General features: G+C 37.9%; 1 protein-coding gene across 6 annotated transcripts in view; it reads left to right on the top strand.

Moving 5' to 3' along the window:
* ADAM23 (ADAM metallopeptidase domain 23) overlaps positions 1 to 24,895 on the top strand; it is a 195,440-nt gene that overhangs the window by 123,473 nt on the left and 47,072 nt on the right. For all 6 annotated transcript variants that reach the window (XM_061148919.1, XM_061148922.1, XM_061148921.1 and 3 more), the window contains 8 exons: positions 2,222 to 2,293; positions 4,568 to 4,731; positions 5,772 to 5,856; positions 6,617 to 6,707; positions 9,387 to 9,435; positions 11,938 to 12,037; positions 15,318 to 15,389; positions 15,989 to 16,078. In XM_061148919.1, coding sequence (XP_061004902.1) covers positions 2,222 to 2,293; positions 4,568 to 4,731; positions 5,772 to 5,856; positions 6,617 to 6,707; positions 9,387 to 9,435; positions 11,938 to 12,037; positions 15,318 to 15,389; positions 15,989 to 16,078 — 723 coding nt within the window. The remainder of the gene's footprint in view (positions 1 to 2,221; positions 2,294 to 4,567; positions 4,732 to 5,771; positions 5,857 to 6,616; positions 6,708 to 9,386; positions 9,436 to 11,937; positions 12,038 to 15,317; positions 15,390 to 15,988; positions 16,079 to 24,895) is intronic.

Here is a 24,895-nt window from a genome sequence, read left to right as displayed (position 1 = left end):
CTACTTCAATATTGGGTAGACATCTCACATTATAAATCAGAACTCTTGGTTCCTTAGTCCTAAACTGCTTTATCCCTAGTCTTTCTCATCATTTTAAATGGCACTCCCCCGCCTCCACCCCAGCTATTCTAGTTCAAAACCTCAGAGTCATCTTTTACTCTCTTTCCTTATCTTCCACATCCTACATGGGTGTCCTATCTTCATTATTTTTCAACCTGGACTATTACAATATTTTCCCAACAGGTCTCTCTTCTTCCATTCTTGACTCTCTAATTCACTCCCCTCACAGCAAGCGGAGTGATCTTTCTAAAAAGAAAGAGGTGGAAGTTACAAATATGAAATAAAAAACATCACATTCTGATAGCCTTTTGAAGTTCTCATTTTTTAACTTGCATGTCATACTTTCCATGTTCATTATACTATAAAAGGACATATCCCAAAAAGACAAATTAATGTTCAGAAGCAAAACAAATTCATTTGGATAGATATGTACCACCACTGCCCTAGAATAGATGTCAACTAATATTTTCCCTTTCTTCTTGTCATAAGTACTTCTTAATGTCAGGACTTTTTTAAAGTGTGCATTTCAGTGGCATTTAGTTGTGCATCCATTACCTCTATCCAGTTTCCAAATATTTCATCACCCCCAAGAGACTTAATGTTGAGACTTTTGCTTTTACTTTTAAAGATATTTTTGAAATTTTTCAGCTTGTGTAATTTGCTAGGCAACTTAAAATGCTGAGCTCTTTACAGCAACTTCTTTGTGCTAAGTTTAAACACACCTGTTAAAATATCTCACTGTATCCTCACATGGTGAAAGGGACTAGGGATCTCTTTAGAGACTTTTTTTTATAAGGCACTAATCCCATTCATGAAGACCCCATCCTCATAACTTAAGTACTGGTCAAAGGTCCCACCTAATACCATCATTTTGGAGTTTGAAATTTTAGCATAAATTTGTGGAGCACACAAATATTCACACCATAGCAAATATTATAAATATAAATAGCCATAAATTAATGATGCTTCTAATAACACAATACTAATTTATTGCACATTCATCATGGGTTGTCAGTATGCTTGGTATTATAAAAATTTTATATCAGATAGATCAGCATTAAGACATAAGCTTCATTTTAAAAACATAGTAACAGGGTTAAAGAGACTGAAATAAAGGGATTCTGACAAATTTATAGTGTAAAAATGGACCAAGGAGGAAAAAAGAATATTATGAAAAGTGCAGTTTTTAATAATTATAATTGAAGTCAAATTTTAAAGATGTGGTGCATGCCTTATTTGGTAGTTTTGAAGATGTTTTTCTTTTTCCTCAACAGAGGCCATGATCCCCTTGTGGTAAACTTTAGTTTTCAAATGTCCCCTCAAAGCCATGTTAAGCTAAGTACTCCTTACTAAAACTGTAGCCCTTCAGATGTTATGTAATTACTCTATTAAATTTACTTAATTTTCTTAAATGGTCATAAATAACCATAAACAACCATACTGTTGGCACATTTCATTTGTACTTTTTGTCTCTTCTTTGACTTCTGAGCTGTCAAAAGCAAAAGGCTTCGTTTGGAGGAGGTATTCTTCTGAAAGGATATATTAAAATGTATGTTTTATTATGCAAGGTATACATTTTGCAGTCCATAGTGTGGACTGAATCTAAAGTGTTGCCTAAGAAATCTTCTTGATCTTTGTATGAGATTGAATTCAAATGAGAAGGGTGTCCTGTAGGGATTAAATTTCTTGGTCTAGACTCTTTATAAACTGGTAAAGTCAAGTAACAAATTTAAAAAGGATTGCATTTGTTAGACATTGAGAGTAGTTAACAGCTTACTGCTCAAGTGTAAAGTTTCTCACACAGAATCACTCGGCCCTCCCCATTACCCAGAACATCATGGGTATTTTTAAAAATTAATTAACTAGTTAATTACTAGTTAATTAATTTTTAAAGTTGGAGGATAACTGCTTTACAATGTTGTGTTGGTTTCATCATGGGTATTTTAGACAGTTATACTTTTCCTGCTTAACGGAGAAATAAAATAAGAACACTGGTATGTCCAAATCCAGCACAAATTGAAGTCAGTATTTTTAATTCCCATTTCTACTCTTGCTGTCAGATTCCTGTTTTTATGGAATTTTGAAAATTTATCATTAAATTATGGTTTGACAGTGACTGGTCTTTGTCTCCCTTCCCCCGTCCCCCCGCTCCTGACCCCAGTATAAGAAGTGTCGTTCTTCTCTTGCACATGCGAACAACTTTGCAAAGTCTGTGGTCAACCTTGTGGATTCTGTAAGTATCCTGGTTTTCTTGAACCCGTTTTTCCAAGATGGAATGGTTTATGTCTCCATTATTTACTTGTTGCTTTAGTTGTTTCTGGGACAAAACTAAAAACACTATCCTTAAGCTCATCTGGCTAAGAAATTATAGACTGGTCTGAATCACAAAGAGCAGTGTTGTCAGAGTTTCAGGGGATTGTTGAGTTATTCTTGGGATCCCAAAGTTGCACTGATGTTCCTTTTGGGTGATATTTAGATATTATTTTCACCAGAGTCTATGGAGGACAAAACGTAGAGAAAATTAGCTACAGAACAAGTGTAAATTAAACTTGGCAAGTGAGGCTTTGTTAATAATAATCAGCTGAGCTTATCATCTTAAATATATGGCAGAAAAACTAATAGATTGAGGTGGATTATGTTTGGTGAATATAGGCAGTACAAAAATTTTTTTTTTAAAAGAACCCAAATTTATTTTCTTAGTGTTCCTATGAGAATGCTTCAGACTGTATTTTTAGATGACAAAGTTAAGTGCAGTTCCCAAATAGAGCTAATTTAAAAGTAAAATATATATCTTCTTAAAAAAGGCTTCTAATCCCTAAATTGTTCATATTTTTTCCTCTTCTCATTCTGATAGGAAATCCATAAGTGTGAATATTATTCATTGTGTTCCAATAAATAATTCAATTTGAATAGTTATAAATAAACAGCATAATATTTTGTGTATTCTAATGTAAAGTTCTGTTTTGCAAGCCAAATATATATATATTTATCTGATATTTATTGTATATTCCCTCTTAACTGGGAATAACATTATAAATTGCTTAATATCTAAATGATACTATTTTTCCCCAAAGAACCGTGTTCTTTTTTGCCTTAAATTTAAACAGTCCAAAAGCCTTTAATCATCTAAACACTCATATAATACCTAGTAGGCACAGGTGGGCTTTCCTGGTGGCCCAGCAGTAAAGAATCCACCTGCAGTGCAGAGGCTGCAGGAGACCCAGGTTCAATCTCCGGGTCGGGAAGATCCCCTTGGTAGGAAACGGCAACCCACTCCGGTATTCTCTTCTGGAGAATCCCATGGACAGAGAAGCCTGGTGGGCTACAGTCCATAGGGTTGCAAAGAGTTGGACACAGCTGAAGCAACTCAGCATGGGAACGGTGGAACAGAATAATATGGGGAGAGGGTAAGAGAATGTCATGTAGAGTTAAGATTGAAATTCTGAAAGCCAGTTATCACCGGGTTTATTAATTTCCTTTAATTTCGGCTCTTGTCAGTCTTCTCAGAGGATAAGTATAAGTGGATGTGAAAAAGAGAATATTAAACCTCACTTTTCCCATGCCCTAGCTATTTCCTTGGTGGAATCTTCATGTTTTGTCATTTCACCATGGCTGAATAGAATCACATCTTGCAATGTGTCATTTTTATTTTGAGTTGTCATACAAGGTTCTGAAGTTGACCAACTATTTTTTCAAAGACATGACATTTAACTCACTCCTTGTTGTAAAATCATTATAGCGTCAGGTTAATTTAGGCATGATGGTGTTTCTTCAGTGTGTTATAAAGTCATCCATTATTTTCTTAATTAGCTTGAAAATAGGACAAAACATTCATCGAAATTGCTTACATGAGTGAATTCTTTAGCTATTGGGCCAAAAGGAGAGAAAGAGCAGAAAGTTATAATTTAAATATTGTGAATGATGTCACTCTGTAGTGAGAGGGACATGGGTAATATAAGTCTGCTCTTCCCTCTTTTTGGCCTCAGATTTGTTTCTCTTCCAGTGTTATTTTACTTTTCATATAACAAGGATTCCAAGGACAAGCCAACCATGGTGTTAATGCTTATCCAAGGATTGAGTGATCTGTTCCAATCCTGCAGGAATAACTGATCATATCACACGTACTCAGAGCGAGTATATCAGACTCCAACCTGTTATTCCCTGAGGTTTGGAAGAGTGATTTTGCTGAACCCTGATTTGAATTTGTGTGCATACTTTAGGTCTGTGATGCCCTAGAGAGATGCTGGCTACTAAAAGTGGTGATTGGGGATTGAAGTAACTTTGTACGAGAGGCTGAACTTTGTGACTGTTCTTTCTTTCTTTCTTTCTTTTTTTTTTTTGCTCTTGAAAAAAGAGAAAGGAAAAGAAGATTCTCTCTGATGAGCTAATTCTGACCTCATGTTCTCCTCTCACCTCCCCTCCTGTCCTTCCGCTGACTCTGAATCACTGATTGTGCATGTTTGACCCAGTGTTTTCCTCCTGCGCCTGTCCTGTTGTCTACCCTCAGATTTACAAGGAGCAGCTTAATACCAGGGTTGTCCTGGTGGCGGTAGAGACCTGGACCGAGAGGGATCACATTGACATCACCACCAACCTTGTGCAGATGCTCCACGAGTTCTCCAAATACCGACAGCGTATCAGGCAGCATGCTGATGCTGTGCATCTCATCTCGTATGTATTCCCAGCCCTTGGCTTGATGTTGTTCTCTATCCCTTTATTGTATCAGTTAGGTTATGTATTGGTAAATCTATCCTGAACAAGATTGAGGTTGATTCCTCTGTTACATAAGAAGCACAGAAGTATACTGCCCGGTGTTGAAACAGCGGTTCCACAGTCATGAGATCTACTTTCAGAGCACTTCCCTCCCTTCAGACCTTCCATCCTCAAGGTCAGCTCATGACTCAGGACAGCTGCTGACACTCCAGCCTTCATCACAGGCAATAGGAATGCCAGGCAGGGACAAGTGTGAGAGGACCCTCCCTCCAGCTAACCCGTTGTAGTAGATTTCCTGAAAACGTGCATGTATCAATTTCATCAACTAATCATTTACTAGATCTTTATCACAGTGGCCACAATGAGCTGTAAGAGAGCCTAGGAAAGAGAGTCTTTTGAAATGAACTACTGAGTAAAATTGATGTTCCATCACTAAAGAAAGGGGATACCTTGTTTACTTCTGATGAGTTGCTCACTTCCCCACTGGTAGTTAAGCTGTTTTCAGACAGCCCTCTAAGGTTCTGTCCTGGGATCAAACCAACCGAAGTCCTTCTTCCTTCTTTATTCTCTCCTGTTACTCTTTGCTGTTCTCTCAGTGTTTAATCAGCAATTTACAATTGTCAATATTTTGTATAACTACTAGATAGTCTCTACTAAAAAAAATCAAGGACTGTGGTATCTATCTTTGTGCCCTCAATGTCTGTGCCAGTATGTGGTGTTTAGTCAGGTGCTCAACTGATTTTGACTCAACTGAGATTACTTAACATAACATTAAAGGTATTTATGGTAACATACATTTAGAAGTATTTAAAATGTAGTTTTTGGCTTCCTGAAGGAAGGTTGGTTTGGGGTATTCAGTGTAGGAGAATAGATGTATTGAAATTGAATGTTAATAGAATAAAGTTGGAATTAAAGGAATTAATTGGAATATGAATGGAATAAAATTGAAATATAATGGTCACTACATTGGTTTCCTAATAGCACTTATTTTTCCTAAGGCGTGTGACATTCCACTATAAGAGAAGCAGCCTGAGTTACTTTGGAGGTGTCTGTTCTCACACAAGGGGAGTTGGTGTGAATGAGGTAAATGTTATCAATTTTCCTAAAGTAGATCTTTATCTGTGCATCTGATTTCTTTCTTCCCTGTGGCCTAGTTTACATCCCTTCTCAGACCTATTTAAAATGATAATGACATTGAGAATAAAGTGTAAGTGGTTTGTATTAGTAAATAGAACCCAAAGTGATCTTTAGTGTTAGAAAAGAGCTTTTGTTTCATATCACAATGATAGTCTTTCGTATTTGTCAGGCAGATGCAAACCGAAGATTGGCCCAGAAATTTCTTGGCCTCTGTAGATAAGTTTTTATAATCTTGTTAATCCTTCTGTTATGACTTTTTAAAGAATTATCTGCTCTTCTGCCCATGTTAGGTTTAACACACCCTCCAAGTAGAACCAACTAAATCTAAACCTTGGTCAGTTCCTGAATATATAATGGTACTAGATTATCCCAGTAGCCATCATTCAGTGGAGACTTCTCTTGACAGATTTGTAGTAAGTTGAATTTATTCTCGGTTTGGTATGAGGTGAAATGGGGCACAGCCTTTTATGATTTTGTGTTTCCATGTGAAAACATCAAGTTCTGAGAGATGCCACATAGTGAGAGAGGCTTTCTGCTTCTTGGGCCCAGTTGCAAGGAAGAAGTGATCAGGAGCATATGCCGTGTTTTGATGCTGTGAGGCTCTACTTAGGGGACTGAGAAGATATGTGGTAATGATTAAGAAATAATAACTAGCTTTGTGCCCTCTCTCAAATGTTTCCCACACACTTTCAACTCTGAAAAACAGTATGGTCTTCCAATGGCAGTGGCACAAGTATTATCGCAGAGCCTGGCTCAAAACCTTGGAATCCAATGGGAACCTTCTAGCAGAAAGCCAAGTATGTACATTGACCTTCTTACTTTCATGTGCCATTCTGTCTGTATAATGCATGTCTGGTCAAAAAAGAAATATTTTTCATTCCTAAGTCATAATAGCTTAACTGTGGTATATCTCCTTCCCCTAAACAAATGATAGAAATGAGCAATTTAAGGTAACTCTTAATCTGTGTGGGTTGGAGAAATGTCCCTTTCCACGTCTGTAAAATCATCCTTTCTCAGGGCATGATCAGCTCTTTCTCACACTGCAGAATGTTGGGGTGCGTAGAGGTGAATACTCAGCCTGTAGGTTCTAATCAGTTGAATGCAGACACAAGATGTCAGTGGAGCTCCATCACAAGCTCAGCTGGGTCAGAAAAAAAGATCTGGAATTAAAAGGAGCTTAAACCCTAATGAAATTTACCAACATAGTACCATCATTAACATTAGAGAAGCTCCCCGTGTAGGCATCCCATCCTGGGGGCAGGTGATAGAGTATAATACTCCTCCACTGAGCTGGCAGGGCCTCAATGGAGTAGAAACAGCCACAGATCCCATCCTGTAGGAAAACACAGCCAGCGACTATGGGATATCACTTTCCTCATTAACCAGAGGAGAGGCAGATGAAAAGACAAGGCTGAGATTCTAGAGGTGCAGTGTTAAAGGCCCACAGCGATTTGAGGGGGGTGGTCCTTGAACATTTTAAATTTCTTTTAAAATCAGTATAAAATCCAACTTGGATTATATTCCTCTTTATAGCAATACAATAGTAAAATATAGTTTCTATTAATAATACACTTTTGTGGCAGAAGGACAAAGTGCCTAGGAAGCATACGATGTCATCCTGCGGAAAAAAAGACTGAGGTATTCACTCCAACTAATCTCTTACCTGGGAATTAAGTGGAGATCTACTCTCCTTGTGAAAATACCAGATGCTGGGAATAAAGGTGTCCTTCTCCACCCCCCTCCCCTAGAGAAGCAAAGGATAAATATCTACCTTAACATTATCCTATGCTTTATACCTTTTTGACTACTATCAAATAATTGTCATTAATGGATAGTGTTATGGAAACTTGAACTAAAATCTATATCCAGGATGTCTTGATTCCCTTTAAGGGACTATTAGGTCATCACTTTATGGGTACATTAAGTTTGGTGGCATTTAGCAAATCTCCACAAACTTTCATCTGTTAATTTCTTGCTCAGAGTGTTTGCTTTCCCAGAGTACGCGTTAAAAGAGGTGATTCAGGTTTCACTGGCTGGCATCAATGCCCGAAAATCAGAAGGAGTAGGACCTTGTTATAATCTTGTTTGAAAAACTTGGAACCAAGAGGAGGCCAGTGCTGAGGGCAGCTAAGAGATCTTACTGAGTCATATGATGGAGAAGGGTGAGCAATAGGGTTCATTACTAATACCAGGCATAGTTCCTTCCTTTCTAAAATTCTTTATTCCTTTGTGAATTGTTTGTTCAGATAGATTAGGTCTGAATTTTGAATTTTTAAAAATCCATTTGGAAGTCTTTAAAGATATCTTTGTCTATCATAGAAAAGAGAATAGAAAAAAAAATGAATGAAAAGGCTAGCCTATCACAATATCCATATGTCCATCTGTGGTATCTGTGTTAAGCTTATGACTGTTATTTAATTTAGATGACTTTACATTTCTATTTTAGATTGCTCTCTTTTCCTGTATGTTTTAGCTTAGTGTTCTTCAAGCCTATGGCTGATGCTTGCTTTGACTGTAGCAGATTGAATTCTCTTCTCTAACGTCCAGTGTGTTCTGTTAGCAGGACTTCAGTGAGGACTCATTGAATTGTGCAGTAGAGTTTTGCAGTTCCCAGAGAACACATAGGCTACCATCTCATGTGAGCCCCAGTACCATTCTGGGAGATGGGCACAGAGATACCTTCCCATTTTAGAGGTGGAAACCCTGAGACCCAAGAAATGCTAAGTCACTTGCCTGTGAAACTCTCATCAGATAGAACTTGGACTAAAACACTAGTTTGTAAAGCCTACCTTGGACCACAGTACTTTCCATTAAACATTAAACTAGAAGCTGAGTTGAATTCTCTGAGTTACAAAAATGAAGAGAGGCACAATTTTATTTCTTGCAGCTGTTGTCTTAGGAGGCAAGCTATACTTGTTGGAAAGGAAAGAGAAATATTAATTTAAATAAAATAGGTTTTGCTGTTGATAATTTTCCTAGGTTAAAGAAGTAGCAATGAATAATTAAGGAAAGAATGACTAGCTCTCCACCCCCAGCAGCCCCTTAGCAATCCTGCAGGCAAATCAGCTGGGCAAGATAGCATCTGAAGAAAGATCAGGAGTCAGGTAGTCTGCACACAATGGAAAATGGTGCAGAATCCAACCTCTTGCCCTCCTGACTCACTGAAATTTCTTCTCCTCTGTCCCTTAAAAAACTGTCATGGCCAAGCAGGATCTTCAGAGTTGGTTTGAGACATGAATCTGCCTTCTCCCCAAGTTTCTGGCTTCCTGATTGAAGCAACCTTTCCTTTCCAACCAAAAAAAAAAAAAAAGAAGAGAGAAAGAAATAGGTTTTGTTTGGTGAGACATCATGTTCTGTACCCATTTGACATGGAATTGGTAATAAGGAATTATTTTAAGAGCTGCGATGCAAATTAAAGATGTGACTTTTGTTGTTTCCCTTTTCTTCCATTGCTTTGTATTGTTTCACTGGACTAGAATGTGACTGCACAGAATCCTGGGGTGGCTGCATCATGGAAGAAACAGGGTAAATTTTCATTGTACCTGCATGTGATGTATAACTTTCTGAAATTGGTATCTATTATCAACTATAGTCTCTCAGGTACTGATCTGTTAAGCTAAGCCTTAAAATAAATTCAAGAATTCATTATCTGATATTTAAAAAAAATGAAATAGCAGGTTCACTTTGTACTTTGAGCTTTTTATTTAAAGTTGGTAATAAAAGTAAAATAAAGTAACTGCTTCTACTTCTATTAACCATTAAAAGAAGCACATGATTAAGTGCTTCTAAGTTTAGTGGTTGCATTAATTTTTTAGTACACTTAGGATAAAAGCTGGTTGTCTGTCAGTGAAAACCCATTTAGTCAACAATTTATATTTTAAGGAACTCATAAATAGACATGTTTACTGTAATAAAATTGTACTGTATTCCTTATATAATCAATAAGACTTAAAAAAAATTGAGACAGATTTATCATGACTAAATTAGGTAGTCTTCTTCGGATAGGCATTTGAACATTTCCTCATCTAACTCCTCTTTGGAAACTAGAGTTGTTCTCTCAGGGTTGCTAGTACATCTGTGAACCAAAGCCTAGAAACATAATCTTTCTCAGGGACCCCTGCCCCATCGCAGTCACTGCCCCAAGGCCTCCTAAGCTAGAGCCCCCTCCCAATAAATAGAAGTTCCTCACTCGCATCTCTCCCACTTCCTGTGCCCATGTCAGACATCTTCAGCACATCACCGTTTCTGGTCCTGCCCCCTCCCTGACCTACTTTTACAGAGTCCCTTCCTTATTTCCCCACCAGGAGTCCAGCTTGGGAACACGAGGCATGTGAGCATGAAGGCTTGAAGAGAGACTCAGCCATTATGCCTGCTACTTTAGAGCACGTGTTTCTAGAAATTAGTTCAAACTTGACTGTTAACTTTGATGCTTCCCTTTCTATTGTACCATAGTTTTGCAACATTATTGCTTAGTCAGGCTTTTTTGAGGTAACACCATTCATAATATTGGTTCTATCAAGAGAGGTCTTCTGAACTTCCAGTTTCTAAATGAATTTTTAGACTGAATCTCCATAGGATGTAATAAAACCATTTAAACTTAATATGTATATTCTGATAGGCTTCCCATGTGGCTCAGTGGTAAAGAATCCATCGGTCAAGCAGGAGACATGGGTTCGATCCCTGGGTCAGGAAGATCCCCTGGAGAAGGAGATGGCAATCCATTCCAGTATTCTTGCCTGGGAGAGATCCCATGGACAGAGGAACCTGGCAGGCTATAGTACATGGGGTTGCAGAGAGTCGGACACACTAGCAACTACTCACCACAGCCCCAGCATGTACTGACATAGTGATAGAAATTTGGTTAATTAACTCACAAAGAAGTTATTATATTCCTTTGATTTTAATATTATATTCTTGCAAAATTATGGATTTTACCAAGTAGTATTTGAAGTTGAGAATAAGGAGCTATTACCTAATTCTAATTCAGAAGGAGCTTACCCTAATTCTAGTTTGATTGTGTATATATGCATATAAAAACATCCATAGTCTAACACATCTCTTTAGGGTTTCCTTGTTTACCTCAATTCTGTTGCTAAAGCCTGCAATGTAATATCTTTAATCAATTGACTCTCAAATTCCCTCCTCCAAAGTAATCTTACAGGTTCCTAAGCTCCTTTTATTTAATTCAGAGGCAAAAAAGAAAAAAAAAAGAAAAAAAGAAATAGTGCTTATCTTTACTATGTGCATGCTAAGTTGCTTCAGTTGTGTCCGACTCTGTGTGACCCCCTGGACTATAGCCCGCCAGGCTCCTCTGTCCATGTGATTCTCCAGGCAAGAATACTGGAGGGGGTTGCCATGCCCTCCTCCAGAGGATCTTCCTTATCCAGGGATCGAAACCACGTCTCTTACATCTCCTGCATTGGAAGGTGGGTTCTTTACCACTAGCACCACCAGGGAGGCCCTGTCTTTACTGAGAGCAAATAAAAGTGACCACATTTCTACAGCCTAGATGAAGTTTCGGGATGAACTTTTCAAAAACTCGATCAAGTCTGAGTACAAAAGGGCTTGACTACTAAGGAGGTTGTAACTTAGCCTCCCAAATCTGTGACTTCCTTTGGATTTCTATTTTTACAGGCTCTAGCACACATACTTATTTGGCAGTTTGAACGTAAGTGCCTTGTCGAAATTTGTGTAGAATCACGTGAATCCCTGGCAGCTTCCCTGGTGGCTCAGATGGTAAAACGTCTGCCTGCAATGTGGGAGACCTGGGTTCAATCCCTGCGTCAGGATGATCCGCTGGAGAAGGAAATGGCAACCCACTCCAGTATTCTTGCCTGGGAAATCCCATGGATGGAGGAGCCTGGTGGGCTGCAGTCCATGGGGTCGCAAAGAGTAGGACACAACTGAGCTACTTCACTTCACGTGAATCCAGAGTGATCATTTTGTTCTAATTAAAGGGTTTTAATTTTCTTCTTTGATGACTGTTTTGGGTAAATTATTTACATAATTGATTCTTTATTTCCTCAGGGTATCTCATTCCAGAAAGTTCTCAAAGTGCAGTATTTTGGAGTATAGAGACTTTTTACTGAGAGGGGGTGGAGCCTGTCTTTTCAACAGGCCAACAAAGGTTAGTAATATAGAAAGTCTGCTTATTTCTCTTTTTTTTTTTTAACATGGAAATATGCCAAATGTCAGATACTTGTTTTGGAAAGCAGTTTTCTTTCCAATCAGATTAATGTTTAGTTATAAAAGGCTTTGTCATGTTGAAGAGTGAGTCTTGATTCAATGAATGACAAGACCACAGCTTCACTGTTTCAAAACTCTGGTGTCCCGGTGCTGGTTGTCCCTGCTCTCAGTCCTCCCTCCAAAAAACAGGCAGACAGTCCTTCCATTAAAATATCTTGAAGTTCTCATGTTAGGGTCTTTATCCTGCTGCCAAGAGATAGTGAGTTAGACTAAGATATATTACTTTAGTAATTTAGTAAGATATATCACTTTAGTAATTACCATTACTCTGACAAAAATTCTGTTTCCCCTTGACATTTTCTGTAGGGGTATAAATAATTTCTTGGCTTTTCTTTCTTTCTTTTTTTGGGGGGGAGGAGAGGAATGGTCCATTCTCCCAGATAGAAAGCATTGCTAATATCAACTAGCCAAAAAAAATGACCCAAAGTATTTATGGATCTTATGCATACATACATACATATTTGTATGTATGTATTTCTTTACTTGAGAAGGTCCATTTGTCAATGGCATTTCATTACTATTCATGCAACAATCTCTTATCCATAATTCCTTCATTCAAAAGCTCTGAAAATTTGGAAATGTTTTCTATGAATTTGCAGGAAACATAGTGGACAGTAAAACTTGCCCTGAAAAGTTTTATTTAACTCTCATAGTGTAAATATTCATAAATCTTACTGCAGAAATGTTAATGTGTTCAATTCTAGGCTATATACCAGGCTTTTCAGGGCTCTTTTACAGAACATAGTAAATGCATCATACTTTTCTAAAATCCAACAATGCCAGAATTCTTAAGCTCCCGGGATTTTAGATCTGGGACTGTAGACCTATAGCAGAATCATTCCAAATGAAGTTGCTTAAAGGCAGAAAGACAGGACTGGTGCAAATTAGCAGATGGCATAGACATTCTAACATTGCACATTTCATATTTCCTTTTAAGACACTACATCATAAGTCAAATACAGTCCATTGCTCTGCAAAATACTTAATGCTCTGCAAATTGAGAGAGCAGGGAAATCAAGTTAGCTTTAAAAAAAAAAACAGTGACTGATGTGGATAACTGACAGAATAATTTATTACCATCCTCATAATTAAGTGATACTGCCAAGTTAAGGCTGATACTCTGATGCCTGACATCTGTATAAAATCTCAGCAAGGCTGCAGAAAAAGAAACAGGAATTTTAAAGTGGCCTTGCATCATTAAACTCAGTCGCCTGCCTTTCATGGCATTGATCTCAATGCAACAGAAATTTGAAAGCTTCAGAGTGTTTAAAACGGGTGCAGTGAGTAATAATGAATTAATGTGAGCTGCTGGCATTTCTGAATTGCAAAGTACATGGCTAATTTTACCTGCTGTACAGCTCACCAGCTAATTATAAGCATCACGCCTGAGGAAACAACACTGAGTTGTTTGGAAATACTAAGAGCTCTAGTGTGTATATAAGGATCCATCATTAGCTTTCTGAGATTGCCTGAGAGTAGAAAGGAAATTATTTCAATAATGTGGAAACTAAATAAAAAAGTACCTATATGTCTTCAATTTTAGCAGTTAGTGAGTATGGAATTCTGTCTTTTTAAATGACATATTGGAATAATTTTTTAAAAGCCCCTGTGGATTACCGTGGGATGATTTATATGCATGTATGAAAGAACGGACTTTTTTCCAAGTGTTATAGTCAGTGTTATAGCATGAGGATCCCCTGGAGAAGGAAATGGCAACCCACTCCAATATTCTTGCCTGGAGAATTCCATGGACAAGGAGCCTGGTGGGCTATAGTCCACGGGGTCACAAAGAGTTGGACATGACTGAGCGACTAACCCACATGACAGAACTGACTTTTTCCCAAGTGTTATAGTCAATGGGTATATATACATATATATATATATATATATATATATATATGCACATGTTTTATGTGTTATTTTCACATTATCTGCGGACATCGTTTCTGTTCTCTGGGAACCTTCTCAGCTGTCATGTCTGCCATCTGATTTGTAACAGTGACCTGTCTCCGGATGGAAGAAGAGTCCTAAGAATGAAATCTAGCAGTGGTTTACGTGGGAGGCCTGATACAAAGAGCTATCATGTTCCAGTCTGCCTTTCTCTTTTCTCCTCTCTGCTGATCAGAATGTCACAGAAATGAGGACTATTGATTTTAGTCGTTGGATTTCCCCATGGGGAAGCCCCACCCAAGTATCCTGGAAACCTTGCTTGCTTCTTATAGCAGCGTTCCTCCTGGAAGCAGAAGGAAGATCAGGTCTCCCTTGGGTGGACTCAGGGGGAGGCAGTCCTCCTTGGGTGTGTGCTGCCCTCTCTCAGATACATGGCTCTGAACATTTGGGTTGGAATTCCCTGTTCCAGTCTTCGCCTGAGTGTAGTGGACATACACAGAAAAATCTTGCCCCTGGTAATGGGAAATGGAAATGTTTCTCATAAATAATCAGCTGTCTCAACAACTGATCTGTAATATAGTTTATTTGGCAGTCAAGTTCATAGCATTAGGAGGGTGGATTATTCTAGAAATTTGACACTTCCATCACTCCAGGAATGATTGAGAAATGTCTATAATCTGTGTCTATAATGTCTGAGAAATGTCTGTAATATGCCTAAATGTTTGCCTAATATGGTTCAGATGGTGCCGTTTTCTTTTTGGTGACAATGATGGGCATGGATTTCCAGCAGCGCTTTTCCCTAACTTTATTTGAGTTTACTTGATGGCATATATCACCTTTAGCTGTGACTGAAGCATTTTTATCTTTTTGACAGTTTTTATATCTTCTCAGCTGTCTGGATATAAGTCAGCAAATTATGTACCTGTGAGTCTTATTAGAGATGCATTTTAACTCCATTAGCAAAAATGAAAAGTGATCTATTCATCTTGACAGCTTATTTCTATAAAAAGTAACTCTAATGGTAGAGGTCATCTCTGGAATCCACCACCAGAGAATCCTCCAAGAGATATTACCTCCATTTAAAATATGTTTTTTAGAAGTGTTATTAATAAATGAACAGTGTTTCCCACACAGATGTATTTGTAAGTTGCCATAACAATAGGTCATAGAGGAATATCTATGATTATAGGGTGTGTATGTAGCCTAATTGGAAAATTGATTTTCTGTGATAAATTGAAATGTTTTCCCTTTACTTTTCTAACCTCTTTCAGCTATTTGAACCCACAGAATGTGGAAATGGATATGTAGAAGCTGGGGAGGAGTGTGATTGTGGTATCCATGTGGTAAGTATAAGAAATCTTTTCTACTTTCAGCACGTCTTCTACCCAGAGCAAACAGTAATAGCATTAGTGAGAAGTCTACCTCATCATTCACTGTGGCCTCACTGCCTTTATTTCTGAACTGTCTCATCAATGCTTAATCCTAGCTCAGATATGTTAGAATTAATCATGTCCTTATGGCTCTGTCTGAAGAAACCTAATACATTCTTCTAATCAAACTCATCTCTCTTAAAAATTCATAGCCTATATCCCTCTCAGACAAGTTGTACCAAGTCATGAAAATTCTTTCTGTGTTGTGTAATATTTTTGTCTTTGTAAAGCTAGATTGAATATTAAAATTATAATAGGGCTAACTGAGGGTAGGATGCCTGCTAAAAAATAAGCTTACTCTTTGGTAGAGAAGTCCTTTCTTAGAAGATCATACTTTGCTGAGAAGTATAGCAGGAAGGAATCTACCACTAAAATGATTAATTCTTTCCTAAAATATTTGCTTACCATTATATATATCTCCTCATGTGAATAATGCATGTCACATGTGGAGAGAATGCAGAATGACCAGCGGGTTGGTTTCCTCACTTACTCACATGAAGTGTTTTCTCTAGGAATGCTATGGACTGTGCTGTAAGAAGTGCTCTCTCTCCAATGGGGCTCACTGCAGCGATGGGCCTTGCTGCAATAATACCTCATGTCTTGTGAGTTCTCTGGCAGTTTCGTCTCTCTTATCGATGACGTATTAGCCAAATATTGCAATGTGTATCTTGAGTATCTGTACAGCTCGTCACACTTTTGTTGGTGGACACTGTGTATTAGCCCAGCAATTTTTTTTTTTATAAGTTGGAGGCTAATTACTTCACAACACTTCAGTGGGTTTTGTCATACATTGATATGAATCAGCCATAGATCTACACGTATTCCCCATCCCGACCCCCCCTCCCACCTCCCTCTCCACCCGATTCCTCTGGGTCTTCCCAGTGCACCAGGCTCGAGCACTTGTCTCATGCATCCCACCTGGGCTGGCGATCTGTTTCACCATAGATAATATACATGCTGTTCTTTTGAAACATCCCACCCTCACCTTCTCCCACAGAGTTCAAAAGTCTGTTCTGTACATCTGTGTCTCTTTTTCTGTTTTGCATATAGGGTTGTCGTTACCATCTTTCTAAATTCCATATATATGTGTTAGTGTGCTGTAATGTTCTTTATCTTTCTGGCTTACTTCACTCTGTATAAGGTAGCTCAGCAATTTTACTGAATCAATAAATCTACCCAAATTCTGTGAGTTACTACAATTATCTTTATTTATTTATTTTTTTGGGGGGGTTTTGTCATACATTGATATGAATCAGCCATAGATTTACACGTATTCCCCATCCCGATCCCCCCTCCCACCTCCACTCGACCCAGTTCCCCTGGGTCTTCCCCGTGCACCAGACCCGAGCACTTGTCTCATGCATCCCACCTGGGCTGGTGATCTGTTTCACCATAGATAGTATACATGCTGTTCTTTTTTTTTTTTTTTTTACCTTGATCCCATCTCTCTTTTTTTTTTTTTTTTAATTAGTTGGAGGCCAATCACTTCACAACATTTCAGTGGGTTTTGTCATACATTGATATGAATCAGCCGTGGATTTACACGTATTCCCCATCCTGATCCCCGCTCCCACCTCCCTTTCCACCCGATTCCTCTGGGTCTTCCCAGTTCACCAGGCCGGAGCACTTGTCTCATGCATCCCACCTGGGCTGGTGATCTGTTTCACCATAGATAGTATACATGCTGTTCTTTTGAAATATCCCACCCTCACCTTCTCCCACAGAGTTCAAAAGTCTGTTCTGTATTTCTGTGTCTCTTTTTCTGTTCTGCATATAGGGTTATCGTTACCACCTTTCTAAATTCCATATATATGTGTTAGTATGCTGTAATGTTCTTTATCTTTCTGGCTTACTTCACTCTGTATAAGGGGCTCCAGCTTCATCCATCTCATTAGGACTGGTTCAAATGAATTCTTTTTAATGGCTGAGTAATATTCCATGGTGTATATGTACCACAGCTTCCTTATCATTCATCTGCTGATGGGCATCTAGGTTGCTTCCATGTCCTGGCTATTATAAACAGTGCTGCGATGAACATTGGGGTGCACGTGTCTCTTTCAGATCTGGTTTCCTCAGTGTGTATGCCCAGAAGTGGGATTGCTGGGTCATATGGCAGTTCTATTTCCAGTTTTTTAAGAAATCTCCACACTGCTTTCCATAGCGGCTGTACTAGTTTGCATTCCCACCAACAGTGTAAGAGGGTTCCCTTTTCTCCACACCCTCTCCAGCATTTATTGCTTGTAGACTTTTGGATAGCAGCCATCCTGACTGGCATGTAATGGTACCTCATTGTGGTTTTGATTTGCATTTCTCTAATAATGAGTGATGTTGAGCATCTTTTCATGTGTTTGTTAGCCATCTGTATGTCTTTGGAGAAATGTCTGTTTAGTTCTTTGGCCCATTTTTTTTTTTTTTTTCTATTTCATTGTCAACCTGATTTTATTAAGTTTAAATTTGAGAATTAGTTGACCATCTACTTTCTGTAGTTATAAGAATGACTGTAGTACTCATGTGGACAATGTAAAAGTGGAATTAATTTATTTATTAAAGTCAGAGATTTTTTTTTTTTCATCTAAATATTTTATTTTATTTATTTTTTTTTTATTTTTATTTTTTTTATTATTATTATTATTTTTTTCCAGTGGGTTTTGTCATACATTGATATGAATCAGCCATGGATTTACATGTATTCCCAATCCCGATCCCCCCGCTCCCTCTCCACCCGATTCCTCTGGGTCTTCCCAGTGCACCAGGCCGGAGCACTTGTCTCGTGCATCCCACCTGGGCTGGTGATATGTTTCACCATAGATAGTATACATGCTGTTCTTTTGAAATATCCCACCCTCACATTCTCCCACAAAGTTCAAAAGTCTGTTCTGTATTTCTGTGTCTCTTTTTCTGTTCTGCATATAGGGTTATCGTTATCACCTTTCTAAATTCCATATACATGTGTCAGTATGCTGTAATGTTCTTTATCTTTCTGGCTTACTTCACTCTGTATAAGGGGCTCCAGCTTCATCCATCTCATTAGGACTGGTTCAAATGAATTCTTTTTAATGGCTGAGTAATATTCCATGGTGTATATGTACCACAGCTTCCTTATCCATTCATCTGCTGATGGGCATCTAGGTTGCTTCCATGTCCTGGCTATTATAAACAGTGCTGCGATGAACATTGGGGTGCACGTGCCTCTTTCAGATCTGGTTTCCTCAGTGTGTATGCCCAGAAGTGGGATTGCTGGGTCATATGGCAGTTCTATTTCCAGTTTTTTAAGAAATCTCCACACTGTTTTCCATAGCGGCTGTACTAGTTTGCATTCCCACCAACAGTGTAAGAGGGTTCCCTTTTCTCCACACCCTCTCCAGCATTTATTGCTTGTAGACTTTTGGATAGCAGCCATCCTGACTGGCGTGTAATGGTACCTCATTGTGGTTTTGATTTGCATTTCTCTAATAATGAGTGATGTTGAGCATCTTTTCATGTGTTTGTTAGCCATCTGTATGTCTTCTTTGGAGAAATGTCTGTTTAGTTCTTTGGCCCATTTTTTGATTGGGTCATTTATTTTTCTGGAATTGAGCTGCAGGAGTTGCTTGTATATTTTTGAGATTAATCCTTTGTCTGTTGCTTCATTTGCTATTATTTTCTCCCAATCTGAGGGCTGTCTTTTCACCTTACTTATAGTTTCCTTTGTAGTGCAAAAGCTTTTAAGTTTCATTAGGTCCCATTTGTTTAGTTTTGCTTTTATGTCCAATATTCTGGGAGGTGGGTCATAGAGGATCTTGCTTTGATTTATGTCGGAGAGTGTTTTGCCTATGTTCTCCTCTAGGAGTTTTATAGTTTCTGGTCTTACATTTAGATCTTTAATCCATTTTGAGTTTATTTTTGTGTATGGTGTTAGAAAGTGTTCTAGTTTCATTCTTTTACAAGTGGTTGACCAGTTTTCCCAGCACCACTTGTTAAAGAGGTTGTCTTTTTTCCATTGTATATCCTTGCCTCCTTTGTCAAAGATAAGGTGTCCATAGGTTCGTGGATTTATCTCTGGGCTTTCTATTCTGTTCCATTGATCTATATTTCTGTCTTTGTGCCAGTACCATACTGTCTTGATGACTGTGGCTTTGTAGTAGAGTCTGAAGTCAGGCAGGTTGATTCCTCCAGCTCCATTCTTCTTTCTCAAGATTACTTTGGCTATTCGAGGTTTTTTGTATTTCCATACAAATTGTGAAATTCTTTGGTCTAGTTCTGTGAAAAATACCGTTGGTAGCTTGATAGGGATTGCATTGAATCTATAGACTGCTTTAGGTAGAATAGCCATTTTGACAATATTAATTCTTCCAATCCATGAACACGGTATGTTTCTCCATCTGTTTGTGTCCTCTTTGATTTCTTTCATCAGTGTTTTATAGTTTTCTATGTATAGGTCCTTTGTTTCTTTAGGTAGATATACTCCTAAGTATTTTATTCTTTTTGTTGCAATGGTGAATGGTATTGTTTCCTTAATTTCTCTGTCTGTTTTTTCATTGTTAGTATATAGGAATGCAAGGGATTTCTGTGTGTTAATTTTATATCCTGCAACTTTACTATATTCATTGATTAGCTCTAGTAATTTTCTGGTAGAGTCTTTAGGGTTTTCTATGTAGAGGATCATGTCATCTGCAAACAGTGAGAGTTTTACTTCTTCTTTTCCTATCTGGATTCCTTTTACTTCTTTTTCTGCTCTGATTGCTGTGTTTGGCCCATTTTTTGATTGGGTCATTTATTTTTCTGGAATTGAGCTGCAGGAGTTGCTTGTATATTTTTGAGATTAATCCTTTGTCTGTTTCTTCATTTGCTATTATTTTCTCCCAATCTGAGGGCTGTCTTTTCACCTTACTTATAGTTTCCTTTGTAGTGCAAAAGCTTTTAAGTTTCATTAGGTCCCATTTGTTTAGTTTTGCTTTTATGTCCAATATTCTGGGAGGTGGGTCATAGAGGATCTTGCTGTGATTTATGTCGGAGAGTGTTTTGCCTATGTTCTCCTCTAGGAGTTTTACAGTTTCTGGTCTTACATTTAGATCTTTACTCCATTTTGAGTTTATTTTTGTGTATGGTGTTAGAAAGTGTTCTAGTTTCATTCTTTTACAAGTGGTTGACCAGTTTTCCCAGCACCACTTGTTAAAGAGGTTGTCTTTTTTCCATTGTATATCCTTGCCTCCTTTGTCGAAGATAAGGTGTCCATAGGTTCGTGGATTTATCTCTGGACTTTCTATTCTGTTCCATTGATCTATATTTCTGTCTTTGTGCCAGTACCATACTGTCTTGATGACTGTGGCTTTGTAGTAGAGTCTGAAGTCAGGCAGGTTGATTCCTCCAGCTCCATTCTTCTTTCTCAAGATTACTTTGGCTATTCGAGGTTTTTTGTATTTCCATACAAATTGTGAAATTCTTTGGTCTAGTTCTGTGAAAAATACCGTTGGTAGCTTGATAGGGATTGCATTGAATCTATAGATTGCTTTGGGTAGAATAGCCATTTTGACAATATTGATTCTTCCAATCCATGAACACGGTATGTTTCTCCATCTGTTTGTGTCCTCTTTGATTTCTTTCATCAGTGTTTTATAGTTTTCTATGTATAGGTCTTTTGTTTCTTTAGGTAGATATACTCCTAAGTATTTTATTCTTTTTGTTGCAATGGTGAATGGTATTGTTTCTTAATTTCTCTGTCTGTTTTTTCATTGTTAGTATATAGGAATGCAAGGGATTTCTGTGTGTTAATTTTATATCCTGCAACTTTACTATATTCATTGATTAGCTCTAGTAATTTTCTGGTAGAGTCTTTAGGGTTTTCTATGTAGAGGATCATGTCATCTGCAAACAGCGAGAGTTTCACTTCTTCTTTTCCTATCTGAATTCCTTTTACTTCTTTTTCTGCTCTGATTGCTGTGGCCAGAACTTCCAACACTATGTTGAATAGTAGTGGTGAGAGTGGGCACCCTTGTCTTGTTCCTGATTTCAGGGGAAATGCTTTCAATTTTTCACCATTGAGGGTAATGCTTGCTGTGGGTTTGTCATATATAGCTTTTATTATGTTGAGGTATGTTCCTTCTATTCCTGCTTTTTGGAGAGTTTTAATCATAAATGAGTGTTGAATTTTGTCAAAGGCTTTCTCTGCATCTATTGAGATAATCATATGGTTTTTATCTTTCAATTTGTTAATGTGGTGTATTACATTGATTGATTTGCGGATATTAAAAAATCCTTGCATTCCTGGGATAAAGCCCAGTTGGTCATGGTGTATGATTTTTTTAATATGTTGTTGGATTCTGTTTGCTAGAATTTTGTTAAGGATTTTTGCATCTATGTTCATCAGTGATATTGGCCTGTAGTTTTCTTTTTTTGTGGCATCTTTGTCTGGTTTTGGAATTAGGGTGATGGTGGCCTCATAGAATGAGTTTGGAAGCTTACCTTCATCTGCAATTTTCTGGAAGAGTTTGAGTAAGATAGGTGTTAGCTCTTCTCTAAATTTTTGGTAGAATTCAGCTGTGAAGCCATCTGGTCCTGGGCTTTTGTTTGCTGGAAGATTTTTTATTACAGTTTCGATTTCCTTGCTTGTGATGGGTCTGTTAAGATCTTCTATTTCTTCCTGGTTCAGTTTTAGAAAGTTATACTTTTCTAAGAATTTGTCCATTTCATCCAAGTTGTCCATTTTATTGGCATAGAGCTGCTGGTAGTAGTCTCTTATGACCCTTTGTATTTCAGTGTTGTCTGTGGTGATCTCTCCATTTTCATTTCTAATTTTGTTAATTTAGTTCTTCTCTCTTTGTTTCTTAATGAGTCTTGCTAATGGTTTGTCAATTTTGTTTATTTTTTCAAAAAACCAGCTTTTAGCTTTGTTGAATTTTGCTATGGTCTCTTTAGTTTCTTTTGCATTTATTTCTGCCCTGATTTTTAAGATTTCTTTCCTTCTGCTAACCCTGGGGTTCTTCATTTCTTCCTTCTCTAATTGCTTTAGGTGTAGAGTTAGGTTATTTATTTGGTTTTTTTCTTGTTTCTTGATGTAAGCCTGTAATGCTGTGAACCTTCCCCTTAGCACTGCTTTTACAGTGTCCCATAGGTTTTGGGTTGTTGTGTTTTCATTTTAATTCATTTCTATACATATTTTGATTTCTTTTTTGATTTCTTCTATGATTTGTTGGTTATTCAGAAGCGTGTTATTTAGCCTCCATATGTTTGAAGTTTTCCTGTAATTGAGATCTAATCTTACTGCACTGTGGTCAGAAAAGATGACTGGAATGATTTCAATTTTTTTGAATTTTCCAAGACCAGATTTATGGCCCAGGATGTGATCTATTCTGGAGAATGTTCCGTGTGCACTTGAGAAAAAGGTGAAATTGATTGTTTTGGGGTGAAATGTCCTATAGATATCAATTAGGTCTAGCTGGTCCATTGTGTCATTTAAGGTTTGTGTTTCCTTGTTAATTTTCTGTTTAGTTGATCTATCCATAGTTGTGAGTGGGGTATTAAAGTCTCCCACTATTATTGTGTTACTATTAATTTCCTCTTTCATACTCGTTAGTGTTTGCCGCACATATTGCAGTGCTCCTATGTTGGGTGCATATATATTTATAATTAATATATCTTCTTCTTTGATTGATCCTTTGATCATTATGTAGTGTCCTTCTTTGTCTCTTTTCACATCCTTTATTTGAAAGTCTATTTTATCTGATATGAGTATTGCGACTCCTGCTTTCTTTTGGTCTCCGTTTGCATGAAATATTTTTTTCCAGCCCTTCACTTTTAGTCTGTATGTGTCTCTTGTTTTGAGGTGGGTCTCTTGTAGACAGCATATATAGGGGTCTTGTTTTTGTATCCATTCAGCCAATCTTTGTCTTTTGGTTGGGGCATTCAACCCATTTACATTTAGGGTAATTATTGATAGGTGTGGTCCCGTTGCCATTTACTTTGTTGTTTTGGGTTCACGTTTATACAACCTTTCTGCATTTCCTGTCTAGAGAAGATCCTTTAGCATTTGTTGAAGAGCTGGTTTGGTGGTGCTGAATTCTCTCAGCTTTTGCTTATCTGTAAAGCTTTTGAATTCTCCTTCATATCTGAATGAGATCCTTGCTGGATACAGTAATCTAGGTTGTAGGTTATTCTCTTTCATTACTATCAGTACATCCTGCCATTCCCTTCTGGCCTGGAGGGTTTCTATTGATAGATCAGCTGTTATCCTTATGGGAATCCCTTTGTGTGTTGTTTGTTGTTTTTCCCTTGCTGCTTTTAATATTTGTTCTTTGTGTTTGATCTTTGTTAATTTGATTAATATGTGTCTTGGGGTGTTTCGCCTTGGGTTTATCCTGTTTGGGACTCTCTGGGTTTCTTGGACTTGGGTGGCTATTTCCTTCCCCATTTTAGGGAAGTTTTCAGCTATTATCTCCTCGAGTATTTTCTCATGGCCTTTCTTTTTGTCTTCTTCTTCTGGAACTCCTATGATTCAAGTGTTGGGGCATTTCACATTGTCCCAGAGGTCCCTGAGGTTGTCCTCATTTCTTTTTATCCTTTTTTCTTTTTTCCTCTCTGCTTCATTTATTTCCACCATTTTATCTTCTACCTCACTTATCCTATCTTCTGCCTCCGTTATTCTACTCTTGGTTCCCTCCAAAGTGTTTTTGATCTCATTCATTGCATTATTCATTTTTAATTGACTCTTTTTTATTTCTTCTAGGTCTTTATTAAACATTTCTTGTATCTTTTCAATCTTTGTTTCCAGGCTATTTATCTGTAACTCCATTTTGTTTTCAAGATTTTGGATCATTTTTATTATCATTATTCTAAATTCTTTTTCAGGTAGATTCCCTATCTCCTCCTCTTTTGTTTGACTTGGTGGGCATTTTTCATGTTCCTTTACCTGTTGGGTATTTCTTTGTCTTTTCATCTTGTTTAGATTGCTGTATCTGGAGTGGGCTTTCTGTATTCTGGAGGTCTGTGGTTCCTTTTTATTGTGGAGGATTAACCCAGTGGGTGGGGTTAGACGATTGGCTTGTCAAGGTTTCCTGGTTAGGGAAGCTTGCGTCAGTGTTCTGGTGCGTGGAACTTGATTTCTTCTCTTTGGAGAGCAATGGAGTGCCCAGTAATGAGTTTTGAGATGGGTCTATGTGTTAGGTGTGACCTTGGGTAGCCTGTATGTTGATGTTCAGGGCTATGTTCCTGCGTTGCTGGAGAATTTGCGTGGTATGTCTTGCTCTAAAACTTATTGGCTCTTGGGTGGTGGTTGGTTTCAGTGTAGGTATGGAGGCTTTTGGACAGTCACTTATTACTTAAAGTTCCATGTAGTCAGGCGTTTTCTGGTGTTCTCAGGTTTTGGGCTTAAGTCTCCTGCCTCTGGATTTCAGTTTTATTCTTCCTGTAGTCTCAGGACTTCTCCAACTATACAGCCCTGATAA

This window comes from Dama dama, chromosome 8 (assembly GCF_033118175.1).
Source record: "Dama dama isolate Ldn47 chromosome 8, ASM3311817v1, whole genome shotgun sequence".
NCBI lineage: Eukaryota > Metazoa > Chordata > Mammalia > Artiodactyla > Cervidae > Dama > Dama dama.
This window is presented reverse-complemented; position numbering and strand designations above follow the sequence as displayed.